General features: G+C 47.9%; 1 protein-coding gene across 1 annotated transcript; it reads left to right on the top strand.

Moving 5' to 3' along the window:
• Positions 1-1,806: 1,806 nt before the first annotated feature.
• On the top strand, positions 1,807-13,747 carry LOC122394370 (acetylcholine receptor subunit alpha-like). Its single transcript, XM_043391213.1, has 11 exons — positions 1,807-2,509; positions 3,303-3,347; positions 3,613-3,722; positions 4,748-4,928; positions 5,276-5,391; positions 5,679-5,847; positions 6,631-6,767; positions 11,278-11,424; positions 11,696-11,830; positions 12,485-12,695; positions 13,259-13,747. Exons 1-11 carry the CDS (start codon positions 2,300-2,302, stop codon positions 13,430-13,432), a joined length of 1,635 nt encoding a protein of 544 aa, XP_043247148.1. The 5' UTR covers positions 1,807-2,299; the 3' UTR covers positions 13,433-13,747.
• The last annotated feature ends 296 nt before the right edge of the window (positions 13,748-14,043 follow it).

Genomic DNA, 14,043 nt, shown 5'->3' with positions numbered 1-14,043 from the left:
TCTCTTATATGCCGTCTAACGAGCGCTGTGATTGGTGGACGATCAGCCAATCACCGCAGGCGTGACCCCTCACTGACCGGTCAGCCGTGGGCCGTGTAAATTTGACCTTGAAATTGCGTTCAGTCATGGAAAAACAGACGAAGAGGCAACTTGTCGCTAGCTGTCTGCGCGCGGCGGCCGGGTCCGGCATGACCGAGGCGCAAGTCGCAGCACGATGTGGCGTTTCTCGGCGAACGGTTCAGCGGGTGAAAGCCAAGATCCGACGTGGGGATTCTTTAGACGATGCCCCCAGATCGGGAAGGCCCCGGTCGGTCAGAACTGCCAAGAACGTGGCTGCCGTGTCAGCGGCAATCGAAGAGAATCCGCGGCAGCCGATCAGAAAACTGGCAAAGAAGTTCGGCTTTCCGAAGTCATCCATGCACGAACTGATTCACCAAGATTTGGGGATGAAGTCCAGGGTGATCCAGAACAGGCCGCGTCTAACCGAGGTCACGCGTCTTCGCCGTCTGGAGAAAAGCAAGTTGCTCTTGAACTTCTTAAAGAGCCCAGTGACCTCCAGCTTCGTTCGGATCTTTTCCGATGAGAAGCTGTTCCACGTCGACGCTCAGATCAACCGAAGGAACTCTCGCTACTTGTCCGACAAGCCTGTTGACGAAGTGGATCCCCGGATTCGGTTCAACCCAGTCAACAAGCACCCGCAGAAGGTGATGGTCCTGGGGGTCATCGGATCGGACGGGCAGAAATGTCCCATCATCTTCGTTGATGCCAACGAAAAGATCAACAGGCTGGTCTACGAGGAGCTCCTGGACAGGCACGTCATCCCGTGGATCAAGGCGACTTACCCGGAGGGCAACTTCGTGTTTCAACAGGACGGAGCGCCCGCCCACAACGCTGCCGCCGTCCAAGCCAAGCTGACAGAGGAGCTGGGCGGGCCAGACCACTTCTGGCAAAAGAAGATGTGGCCGCCTCAGTCCCCCGACCTCAACCCTCTCGATTACAGCGTGTGGAGCGTCTTGCAGGATGAGGTCCAGGCTACCTCTCATCCCAACCTGGAGTCGCTGAAGGCTCGCATCGTGGCAGCGTGGGAGGGTCTGGAGGCGGCATACATCGTCAAGACATGCAAGGGCTTCCGCCCCCGCGTCGAGGCCGTCGTCGCCGCCGACGGCGGCTATATCGAGTGAACAGTTGGCGGAAGGATGTCTCTTGTTGTCCCCGATCATTGTTTCATCCAGTTGTTAAATATATATGAACCAGCCGCATTTGTTTGCGAAAAATTGAAAAGCGCCATGACTTTCCGGACACCCTGTATACCATCGGTTTCGTATGATACCTGATAAGCGATAAGCCTCGTCTTATTCCTCGATAGTTCGTCAAGCTCGGCTCTGCCTTCTCTAGCAGTTCCAGGCGGCCAGAACCGCTGCTTTCACGGGCATGGCCTGCCTCATCGCACTGCTAGCTTCTCCGCTATTTGACCCAGCATCGCGACGGGATGGGCGATGGGAGGGTAAGGGAGGTCGTCCATCAACTGGATCCGGCTGGGGCTCCGACGACCGCGGCCGTCTGTGAGGCCGCGCTTTGGACCGTTCCTTCGGCTCATAGTGTAAAATGGCGCTGCTCTTGTCTCGCGAATCTTCGTTTACAGCGTTGGTGTTATATTTCTGCATCATTAATAATTCCGCTGTAATGAGATATTCATGTAAGTATGATCCATTTAATTGCATTTCAGGCTGAGGCAGAGCCGCTCGTAATGCGACTTTTTAGTAGGGAATGATCGATTCGGGGCTGAAGTGCCCGCTGCGAGAACTAATGCGAGTTTTCGGGAACGAGGGGAGCTTCGAAAAAGGTAAAACATCCAGTCTCGAGTCTATAAACGGCAACAGCTCACCAGGAATGTCGAAATGGTACGAGTGGTCCTTTGCATAGACGTCTATGTCAATGTTGAATAGCTGGAAACATTACGTCCAGGGCAGGTACTTCGGGGGACATGGTACGGTAACTGGACCGCAGCATGTTTGGTTGGCACGAGGCACCCCGTATCCAGTATCGGCGGCTGAGTAAACGGTGCGTCGTCGGCGCGCGTGGCAGAGTGCCGCCGCCTCCGCCGTCGGAGAGCAGCGCTCTTCCGGGACGGCCATTGCTTCGGGTCCTATCGATCTGACGTCGCCGGGGAGGTGTGCGCGCCGACCCACTGCGCTGGCCTGCAGCCGCGCCCGCAGCGCACGGCCACGGATCGGCCGGCAATTTGTGCAACTGGCCAGCAGAGCGACATTGTGCCATTGCCACGCCTCCGGCGGGTGAGATGTGGCCGGACCATGGAGTGCGCCGACTGGTTGTAGTTCTAGCAGTGCTCTGTGTCGGAATCGAACGCGCCCAGGCCGGCAATCCGGACGCCAAGCGACTCTATGACGATCTGCTCTCCAACTACAACAAACTCGTGCGACCGGTGAAGAATACAACGGACGTCCTGACTGTGTACATAAAGCTGAAGCTCTCCCAGCTCATCGATGTCGTAAGTATAACTCCAAATGTCCAGTGCAGTCATTCTTCTGCATGATGCACGATGTACGAAATTTTTAGGGGTAAAATCATTCGGCTATAGCCAGAAAGTTTGACGGTGCATTCAAGTACGTCACCGGAAGGGGGAGGGGCAATTTGAATTCTCTCGTCCTGAATGACGTCCAGGGAAACGGGGACTACTGGGATGGAACACAAAAACGGGTTATTTCGGCCGAGCGTGACCTAATGATATTATAGATCGGTGACCTAATCTGATAGGAATCCATTGGTTTCAGGTTATGCCTGAGCTAGGAACGGAAAACTATGATAAAATTTTGTCCCGTCCGTTTGTGCGTTGCACATATTCATGAAAACCTTCCAGGAATTACATTTGTCACTCAAATGTACCTACGTCGCATCTCGGCGATGGCTAACGACCGTCGATGAACGTCGTTCTGAAGAACAACGTTTATTGCTTTCCAGGAGCTTAAATGCTTACGTTTAAATGCTGCAAAACGACTCGTATAAATTTTTAGCTTATTTCACTTATTTATAATTTAATCTTCAATCTTCCATCTATCCAACTGTCCTTTCCATCTGAGCTGGGTCAGTGACGGGTGGGCAGTCTTAGTCTAATTAGTGTGGATGGGGGAATTATTCGTACAAATCCCTGGGGATATGTAAATTGAGATGTTAGCAAAGGTGACAGTTTATTAATCGTTTCCATATGTACCCACTGCCTTCACCGTACCGTATCGCTTATATGTTGTATTGCCTATTTATATTTACATTATTTTCGTTTTCAGAATCTGAAGAACCAAATAATGACTACAAATCTTTGGGTAGAACAGGTAAGTGTTTCGTTTTGTCGTACACCTCAAATGGCAAGGCCTTATGCATGTTAGGTACATTTTGGTTCAAACGGTAAGGTGATGCTGTGATGATTATTTTAATGTGTTGTGAGATTTAAAGAAATACATTTTCGGAAATAGTCTGAAGCTCTGAAGTATCACAGAAGTAGTGAACTGGTGCATTTAAATGTATTATGAGTATGTGATTGGACAGAAAGAGACGTTTCGTCCGCGTTTGACATGTTAATGTGTTATATGCTGACAGCGCTGGCATGATTACAAGCTGACCTGGGAGCCGGCCGAGTACGGAAACGTACAGGTTCTTCACGTGCCTTCGGATCACATATGGCGTCCAGACATCGTGCTCTACAACAAGTGAGTTCCTGCCGTGCCTTTTGACGTCTCATAAATACATGTAATTACGGAGCGAGCGAAGCGAGCGTGGGTAGTCTTTCCTTAGATTAACGGAAATTTCTGAGTATGAGCGGCCGGCCGTGCGGACGCTTTTGCGAGGCTTATATCTCAGCAAACTTTTGACCGATTTACATGCGGTAATTTTTGTAGGGTAGCTTCATTCCTTCTACCAAGTATTGGACTATTCCCGATGCATGTGGGTGACCCCTGATGCACGTGCCACGTGCAAAGCGAAGAGGTGTCAGTTTTGTAATTGTTGCAATATCTCGGTAACTACTTGGCCGATTGCGCTGAAAGTTGGCATGTTGGCATGGCATGCACCCACTAGGCACTGCATATCCATGTGCCAGAGTTGGGGTGCTGCTGCACGTGCGCACGTGCAGGGGTCGTTTCCAGATCTCGAGAACGGCTCGACCGATTGCGCTCAAATTTGGTACACAGTTAGGGACCGGTTAGTAGGGTGCCGTGCATAAGTCAGTTGGGACCGATTTTGCACGTGCGCACGTGCAGGGTGTCGCTTCCAGATCTCGAGAACGGCTGGGCCGATTGTGCCCAAATTTGGCACATCGCTAGAGACCGGTTAGTAGGGTGCCGTGCCGTGCACAAGTCAGTTGAGGGTACCCTCTCGCAATTTCGCACGTGCAAGGCCCACTCTCTCGCTCGCTCCGTTAGTCGCCCCAAAAGGCGTTATACTGGTATATTTAAAGTTATACCTGATTGTAGACCTTGCTTGGACTTCTCTTTGTTTTTGGTGAACTATGTTAGCATTGAAAGCACCGTGTCAGTAAAGGCTCGTAGTATCGCTGAAATTGCCGAATTAGATAATATCGACCTATTTGGACCCGTACGATCTATCATTTGATGACGCGGATATTTATCATATCATAACAATGACAGATAACAATCGCTAAATTTGAGGGAGCAAAACATGTTTTATATATAGCACTGTGTAGACAATCCTGTTCACAAACAACACTCGCCCTCAGCGCTGACGGGAACTTCGAGGTGACCCTGACGACCAAGGCGAAGCTGAACTTCAACGGTCTCGTGGTGTGGGTACCTCCGGCCATCTACAAGTCCTCATGTCTAATCGACGTGGAGTACTTTCCCTTCGACGAGCAGACGTGTGTTATGAAGTTTGGCAGCTGGACGTACGACGGATTTCAGGCGAGTCCATGCATAGCAACTCCAATATGGAATGTAGCTGGATTGAAATACGCCAGTTTGTTATATATTTGGCTACATACGTCTGACCACCGCTCAGCCTTGAACTGGTGACATCTTTGATATTTCTACGTTGATAGGTGACTTATAATGTACAAATTACGATGGAAGTGCATCCATGTGGTAATGAAAAAAGCATCTGATTTCTATTCTTGCCCCAGTATGTAAAACTAAAAAGTCTACAAATTTTGGAAGCACTGGAGTAATGGCAATAATCCGACAAATAATTTATTTTTTCAATCATATTAGTGCGATTGCTTTTTCATTGACGGGCTGACTCGTCATTTCAGGTAGACTTACGGCACACCGACGAATCCACTGGCAATGACCTCGTGGAGGTTGGCATTGATTTGTCAGAGTTTTACAAATCCGTGGAATGGGATATTCTAGACGTCCCTGCCATTCGGTACGTTTTTTACGAATGTTTTCCGCCCGTGGTTGTGTGTGCGTATGCGTGTGTTGTCTCTTGGGGAATGGACTTTTAGGTCTGAGGTCTGTGTGTTTGTTTATATGCTGGTGGGCTATTTACTTGAATTGTCGTAAAGTAGCATTAGCAATCATTGTATAAAACATCATTTAAAATAAACGATAATTAAGAGGGTCAAACGAGTTGAGATTCCGTTTGATGGTGCCGCGAAAAAGAACCTGTGACATATAGGGACATCTTCTCATTGTATTCATTTTCGTTTACAGGCACGAAAAGTTCTACACGTGCTGCGATGAGCCATACTTGGACATCACATTTAACATCACCATGCGGCGAAAGACGCTGTTTTACACCGTCAACCTGATTATTCCCTGCATGGGAATATCGTTTCTGACCGTGCTTACCTTCTACTTGCCGTCAGACAGTGGAGAAAAGGTAGGTCCCACGTCCATGGGGGAGTGGGATGTCGACTGTTCGTATTATTTTTCGGTCCATATGATATACGAGTATGAAGATTGTGAAGTTTTTCACGCCCTGTAGAAATTGAATACGGCTGCGGACCTTTTCTGAGCGCGTGCAATCTAATACGATGTGTAATAACACTGAATAGGAGCGGCGTTACAACAATATGATGTAGCCAAACAAGGTTGTACCCACATCATTTCTGTGCACTGGCGGATACAGTAAGGCGTTCTTGGACGCTGCGGGGTGGGGGGCAGTACCATCAACAAAGTTTCTTCAAATTCTTCAAATGCGTAGTTCAACTGTGTAGCTGTGATAGCCAGACTGCCGTGCATTGCTATGATAACCAAACTGCCGTGTATTACTACTGTGATCGCCAGACTGCCGTGTATTGCTGTTGTAACCCAACTGCCAGGTATAACTGCTGTAATAGCCAAACTGCCGTGCATTACTGCTGTGATAGACAGACTGCCGTACATTACTGCTGTGATAGACAGACTGCCGTACATTACTGCTGTGATAGCCAGACTGCCGTGCATTACTGCTGTGATAGCCAGACTGTCGTGCATTACTGCTGTGATAGCCAGACTGTCGTGTATTGCCGTCATAGCTAAACTGCCATATAAAAGCGCTGAGATAGTGTGCCGTACTACCCTGTCCACAGGTGACGCTGTCCATCTCCATTCTCACATCGCTCTACGTGTTCTTCCTGCTGGTCGTGGAGATTATTCTACGTGTCCCCTACCCTGTCCACAGGTGACGCTGTCCATCTCCATTCTCACATCGCTCTACGTGTTCTTCCTGCTGGTCGTGGAGATTATTCCGCCGACTTCATTAGTAGTGCCTTTACTGGGAAAATACCTCATATTCGCCATGGTTCTCGTATCCCTGAGGTAAGAGTTTAACCCGCGCCCTGCTGGGGGTCCTGGATTTCCACGCCCTGCTGGGGGGGGGGGGTGTTTGAACACCCCCCCCCCCCCTTGTAACTCGGCTCCTGGGCCACGTAGCGATACGCGGAAGGCGGCGTTCGAAAGAGCGTAAAAAAATAATGACGAAATCACTTCGGTCAATTTTTTGGTCAGGTCAAAGGTCAGGTCACCAGAGGTCATTGAAGGCAAAATTTCGCCGATTTCCAGGTCGAAAGTCGAAAATTTCCAAGAAGCCAACGCATAACTCGGGAACCAATAGAGCTACAGCGCCGCGGAAAAGCGCATTCGATAGCCCTATTAACGCCCTTTCTGAGTAATCCTCTCAGATTTGACCTAACGTCAACGGTTTTGCCTGCAGGGGGCAAAAACTGCAAAAATAGCCGATATTTTCGAAAACAGTTTTTCTGCAATAACTTTTGACCCAAGCCTTGTACGAGCTTACTTTTACCGGCATCGTGTTCCTCTCGTCAAGACGCATCGAATGAACTATAACTTGACCTTTAAAGGTCAACTTGAAAAGTTGACCTCAGGTCAAGGTCATGACCTGACCGGAAAGGGTCATGTTGCATATCAGTCGATCCGTATCGTCGAGCTGAACACATCTAAGGCGTTTTCATCGCTCTAGCATGCCTCTATCAAAAGTTATTTGCGAAAAACTGTTAGATACCATTCGTGACCTAAGATGACCCCAGGGCATAAACAAGTGTCACGGACACCATTTTCAAGTTCAGTGTGTCTAAACCACTTGTAATTCGGTGTTTGGGAGTGTTTATAATGTCTTTCATCCAAAAGAGGCGCATTTCAATTTTCTCCCATTGACTTATAATGGGGAGGTCGCAAAATTGACCTGACCTTAGGTCATCGATATCAAAATTCTGAGATATACATTTTGTACATGCTATTGCTCTTAGCAATCGCTGAAAGTTTCAAAGCGATCGGTCACTCGGTGTAGCTATGACAGACATTGAAAATTTTTATGAGGTGAGGTCACTTCAAGTGACCTGGTGACCTGACCTTGAATGACCTTGGTCTGAAATTTTCACAACATGTGTAGAATTGATGTATGATAAGGTGTACCAAAAACGGCGGCGCTCCGCGCCGCCGTTTTTGAGATATTCGCGAAAAACCACAAGGGGGGGTGTTCAAACACCCCTCCCCAGCAGGGCGCGGGTTAAGTAAATGCAGTTTAATTAGTGTCCCCAGTCGCCATTGCTGAGATGCGGTTTAGATTAGGTTACTTGCTGGATTTCTGCACAAGTCTGTAACTGCATTTGCTTTTAAAGCACTGGGAGAAAACGGTGCACTGTGCAGTGACGGACATTTGAGTAACGGTTATTAGCGAGGAGTTCGACGCCGATCCGATCCCCCAAGGAGGGTGAGGGAAGTGATGGAGTGCGTTTGAGAATGGCTGCGCCGCATAAGCGTCGCCACGGGGGGGCAAGCGGGGCAGCTTGCCCCCCCAACCTCGGACCGGGCACCCCCTGAGATCGATACAGATCCGATGAGATTTTGGAGTCGGGGAAAAATGGGGGTACCTTTCTGAGAATGCCTGTGAGGTCAGACTCTGTTGGAGCGTGCAGTTCAAACCAAAGTCAGAGTCGCAGTCGCCAAAATCTTCAAGACTCCGACTCCAGACACGGAAATGTCAATGCCATGATTCATGCCATGTTCCTAGTTGGTTCTTTATTACATTTTGTAGCTGATTTTCATAAATTTTGGAGTGCTGACACATAATTTTCGTTCAAAGCGTGACACGAAATCTTCGGGGCCTCAACTCTCGTCAAATGTCTGCGACAGGCACAACTACCGTTCAAGTGCCGCAGGGCTCATGAGCCTGCTTTTCACACAGGCTCCTAAGGAGCTCCACTGAGCTCTAAGAAGCTTTCGGAGGGCCCAAACCGGCCTCTGAGAGTCACACTGGTCTGGTATCCATGTTCTCTAGCGGGCCCATACAGGGATCTTTGAGGACATTTTACATACGTAGACCTCTGAAGGGCCACACGAATCTTTGAGGATGCCTTCGAAAATTTCTAAAAACCTCAACTGGCCTATGATAGTCCAGCCGAACTTTTGAGGCGACAGACTTTACTAACCCTAACCCGGCTTTGAGGGGTCACAACTCACGTGTGACGTGTCCCTCTGAGGGCCGCAACACATGTTTCTTATGTCCCTACCAACGTAGGGTCCTTAAAGGGACCCTCCCACCTTCAAAAAAGTTAATGAATTGGCACGAAAGTGATGTCGCTCGGTTCAGAAAGAGCGAAAACGAATATCTACCAAATTTCATCGAAAAATATTCACCGGTTTTCAAGATATTAGACTTTTACTTTTGTTTACTTTTTGGGATCTCAACTGTTCCTAGCGACTTTATTTGAAAGTGCGGCATTTGTTGCGCGCAAAGCAGCATATACCACCGCGTGCTACCAAACGTTTTAGTAAAAGATTTAAAAATCGTTAGATCTCCGCTGACGTCACAAATTCTAAGGGGGCATACCAATGCATTAGCCCCTTAGAATCCGAAAACTGCAAGTTTGAAATTCCATATCTCCGAATTAAAGCATTTGTCGATGTTGTGAGTGCCCAAACCGGTATTTGCAGGCCATGGCCACCAATTTGGCTATCTCAACTCAAAACTAATGTTAAGGTGGGATGGTCACTTTAAAGGAAATAGTTCACTTTCACGAAATTATTTTTTTTGCAATGGATTTGTGATTTTTTATGTTCAAAATGATCAGCAAAGAAAATAAAACCTTTTTACAACAAAAGATTATTTTCTATATTTTTGATATAGGAAGAACTTTTCAGTTTCTGTAAGGCACACGCGATCCAGTATGAAAAGAGCATGGGTCCCGAAAATTCTTCAGAAACTAGAAATTATCGCGGCCACCGGCATTTGGGCGATCTGCTCGTGCTTTTGTTACTGGAGCGCCTCACTGGAGCGAATTTCTCTAGAGTTCTCGTAGATAATTTCTCTAGTTTCTGAAGAATTTTCGGGACCTATGCTCGTTTCATACTGGATGCGAATATATGCAAGGCACACATCCTCAACGCAAGACACATTTTTCGGGACGAGAAATAGAATATCTTTGCCTAGGGTGATCGTTGGGCTGTAAAAGCTCCTGATTTATGCTCGTCTCAGCCCAAGCTACGGAACTGCTATTCCAGTTCAAAACCCATGTTAAAAAGTGAACTATTTCCTTTAAGGATTCGACACAGACCCCGACGGTTCACACTGTTATTCGAGGGCTCCAGGCTCACCCTGGGCCTAGTCTCTTAGCACCCGCCGCCCACACTGGCTTCTGAAAGCTCGTGTGCCCTATAGGGCTTTCCGGGCCCACCTTAGGCTCGGAAAGCCCTAAAGCACCACATACACGTAAATATTTGGGGTGACCCACGCCGATCTCCGGGATCCTACGCAGGCTTCTGACAGTCCACACTGACCCTGAGTGGCCTTAAATTGCCTGGAAGTCGCAATCCTATCTCTAAGGGATCCCTTGCCGCTATGCCGTGCGTAACTTTTGGTTCCGTTAAATATTTTTGGTCGCGTTTGCAGCGCTTCCCTTCACTCGAAAACCAGAAACTTTTTGTTCACACTCGAGTGAACAAAACACTTCTTCTCACTGCAGCAAGGATGAATGATATAGGTACTTCCGATTCACACTTCCGACATTCTCTCTCAGTCTCCGCCGAATGCCCAATTCTTAGCTACAATCGGCGGCAGGGATAAACCCTATGCATTTCACGTAAAACCTCGGCATGCATGCGTGAATGGAGGTTTTAGCGAGGTGATCCGATTCAAATGGAGCGTTTTTCACCTTCTTCTGGGTAATGATCATGAGCGACGAGAGTCTGCACAGGGGCCCTCTGCAGTGCGTCGGCAATCGCAGCCACTGTAATTCTAACGGTCGTTTTTGTCCAGAAATTTCAAAATTTTGATTTTTTTGTAAAAAAAAAATACATGGTATAGCTAGAAGGAAAACTTTGTCACCATCGGATTCCTCGCACCATTGCGCGTCGAATGATATGTAAAACGAGTGAGTAACGGCTGGGGAAAGGCAAGATTTAACACAAAACTTGATTTTGCCCCCCCAACCGAAAATGTCTGGCGACGCCTATGCTGCGCCGGCCATCTGCAATGCAAAATATCGGGACCGAATGTCACAAAGATCACACAAGCAAGTTCCACTAGGTACCGAATGAGTACGGTATGGGCACGCAGTATTTTGTATTTTACGTTGCAAAATGGACGGGGCTAACGCGTTCTACATATTTGTCACTTTTGTCATTTGCAAATGTGGTTAAGAGGGGTGTCATTACATAGGTATATTCCATTTGGTTGCAGATTGTAGAGCAAAAGCAAACAAAATTTTGCCTCAATACTGCCCTCTAAGCGCATAATCGATATTCGATACCCACTAAAAAGTGTCCGGTTTTGCAATACCGTTGTCGTAACCATCGTCATCCCTTGTTTCAGCATCGGCGTCACCGTGGTTGTGCTGAACGTTCACTTCCGGTCGCCACAGACGCACCGGATGGCGCCGTGGGTGAAAAGGGTGTTTATTCACATTTTACCCCGGCTTCTGATGATGAAGAGGCCTCAATACCGCCTCAACAAACATGGGTTAGTGACGCTGCTATCGCCAGTGATAACTGTTCATTCTTAAGGTCAATAATTCTGCGAAGCGGGACCCCATTATTTTTGGATATCACGCATTGATGTTAACCTTAATAAAATTTAACTTTACGTTTGCCTGTGTACTAAGTTGTAATTAAAATATACCTTTCAAACCCTAATTAAAATTGTCGCTAATACCTTCCATAATTATAGGCATCAATTTTGTAACTGAGTACCGACCTGAGCCGATCTTTCCCATTTCGTGTCTGTTTTGCAGCGTTGCTCTCAACACCAGCCGCGTCTTAGTGCGACAGAACGGGAAAAGTTCGGAGGTCCAAGAGATGGTGTTTCATCAGGATGGACTGATCCCGGGTAACACCAAGCCTCGCCTCATCTCCGATTACTCTCCGCTGTAAGTCTGGCTGGCATCTTACGGGATCGGCACATTTTCTATCAGAAGCGCAAATACATACCTCCAAAGCCTTCCTACAGCGCATAGCTATAGTTCGTTTTTCTTAAGTTTGCCCCTCACTGTAAACGTCTTTTTGAACATAGCACGAGAATTGCTAGCTGAATTACTGAGAAAACTGGTTGGCGCACACTGATTTGACAAGATTTCACAGACGATCAATTTCATCAAATTTATTTACTATTTCACAGACTCGTAAATCGTAGTTGCCAACACCTACAGCCCCACAGGGCTAGACGACTTCTCAGGAATTTTGTCTGAACTAATAACTAAATTGCAGGGCGCTTAACATAACGTTAAATCGTCGGTGTTCAAACTTATTTTTGAAAATATTATTCATATCTACAATACAATGTGCGCTAACCAGTTTTCTCAGTAATTCAGCTAGCAATTCTCGTGCTGTGTTCAAAGAGACGTTTACAGTGAGGGGCAAACTTAAGAAAAACGAACTATAGCATGTATTATGCATAAGCGCTGCAACAGGTCCCGCTATGCGTTAGTGATCATAAATATTATAATACCGAACGGTCCCACTGCTTGTGTATGCGCTAACTCGGCGGAAATTGAGACAGATCGCTGACGCGTTACGCACGGCAGGCACGCCCCGGACGACGGTCTGATGGCGTCGTGCCAGGTGCACGGCCACCAGTCGTTCCTGAACGAGGGCCCCGGCATCGACACGCTGGACCTGGAGCACCGGCGCAGCAGCCGCGTGTCGCCGCTGGGCTGCCACCCGGACGTGCACCGCACCTGCTGGTGCGTCAGCTTCATTGCCGAGAACACCCGCATGAAGGAGAACTCCAATAAGGTGAGCACGGAAGGATTCGGCTCTGTCATAGATGTCGGAGATATTCTCAAACACGACTGACCTAATATTGTGAATCAGGGCTGCGGAGTCGATGGATTTTCGGCGACTCCGACTTCGACTCCGACTCCGGCTTTCAAAAACCAGCTCCGACTCCGACTCCGGGCAGAATTGTCGACTCCGACCGACTCCAACTCCCGACTCCGACTCCGCAGACCTAGCAGGGCTGCGGAGTCGACAGATTTTCGGTGACTCCGACTCCGACTCCGGCTCGGGTTTCTAAAATCGACTCCGACTCCGACTCCGACTCCGGGATAACTGTCGACTCCGACCGACTCCGACTCCGACTCCGCAGCCCTGAATTTGTGATAATATCGACTTGAATTTGTGATGTACTTTTGTGAGTTATTCCTTGGTACTGTGCCAAGATCGGAGGTTTTGTCTCATCTCAGGATAATTAAAGTTGACTTTCTTCGGAACGAGTCCGATGTTTTCAGGCTGGTCAGTCATCATGGTTAGTGTTTACTGGTAGCTAGGTGTAGAATGACCGTCTTGTTTGTTCGCAGTTCAAGGAGGACTGGAAGTATGTCGCCATGGTATTGGATCGTCTGTTCCTGTGGATTTTCACCCTGGCTGTGGTTGTGGGGACTGCAGGGATCATCCTGCAAGCACCGTCCCTCTACGACGATAGGATAGCGCTCGACCAGAAGTTTTCGCAGATTGGCAGAATGCTTCAGTGAGTATGCACTTTGTTGAGTACGAGTACAGCGCAGTGCGAGAGATACGAACGAATACAGGGTGCAACAGAAATGTCAGGTTAATGAACCTAGTTATTGGATGTTCTTTGTGGAGACTTAGATAGTGCCTTGGTGTGGCGATAGACGCTCATAGTTGTTGATTCATACTAGTGAGACGAGGATTGTCTGGTGCCTGAAAAGGTGCCCAGCGGGGGCACGTTGAAATCGAACGTGTTATTTGATGACTCAATTGTCTTATCACCTGTTGTAAAGGTCTGGATTCTTTGATTGTCAGCAAATAATACAAGTTCGACCGATTACGAGTATGTAATCAGTATACGAAAGCAAACGATTATGGGAGGAAGCTGGATTTATGCGATGTAAATAAGTAAGCTACAAAACCAACATCAGGCATCCAGTAAAGTCGCCTGTCTATCAACGAACACTGAAGCGTTGCAACGTTACGTACGCATGAAAACACCCAACCAAATTTTGTATGCTCACGTTGCTGAGGTAAATCATCCGACATTGTCCCTGTAAGTATAGGTGTGTGCCGAGTCAGCTTACCTAGGCCAGTTGCTTTGAAATTGCAACATTGTTTCCCCGCTTCTGGC

This window comes from Amphibalanus amphitrite, unplaced genomic scaffold (assembly GCF_019059575.1).
Source record: "Amphibalanus amphitrite isolate SeventyFive unplaced genomic scaffold, NRLGWU_Aamphi_draft 000588F_arrow, whole genome shotgun sequence".
NCBI classification, from domain to species: Eukaryota; Metazoa; Arthropoda; class Thecostraca; order Balanomorpha; family Balanidae; genus Amphibalanus; species Amphibalanus amphitrite.
Note: the sequence above shows the minus strand (reverse complement) of the source record. Positions and strands in the feature narration are given on the sequence as shown.

What these genes read in the sequence shown, in the direction of transcription:
- LOC122394370 (XM_043391213.1), top strand. Translation starts at nt 2,300, where the DNA reads ATGTGGCCGGACCATGGAGTGCGCCGACTGGTTGTAGTTCTAGCAGTG. An exon ending in TCTCCCAGCTCATCGATGTC is followed by an intron (nt 2,510 to 3,302) that starts GTAAGTATAACT and finishes TTTCGTTTTCAG; the next exon opens with AATCTGAAGAACCAAATAAT. An exon ending in TACCGCCTCAACAAACATGG is followed by an intron (nt 11,425 to 11,695) that starts GTTAGTGACGCT and finishes TCTGTTTTGCAG; the next exon opens with CGTTGCTCTCAACACCAGCC.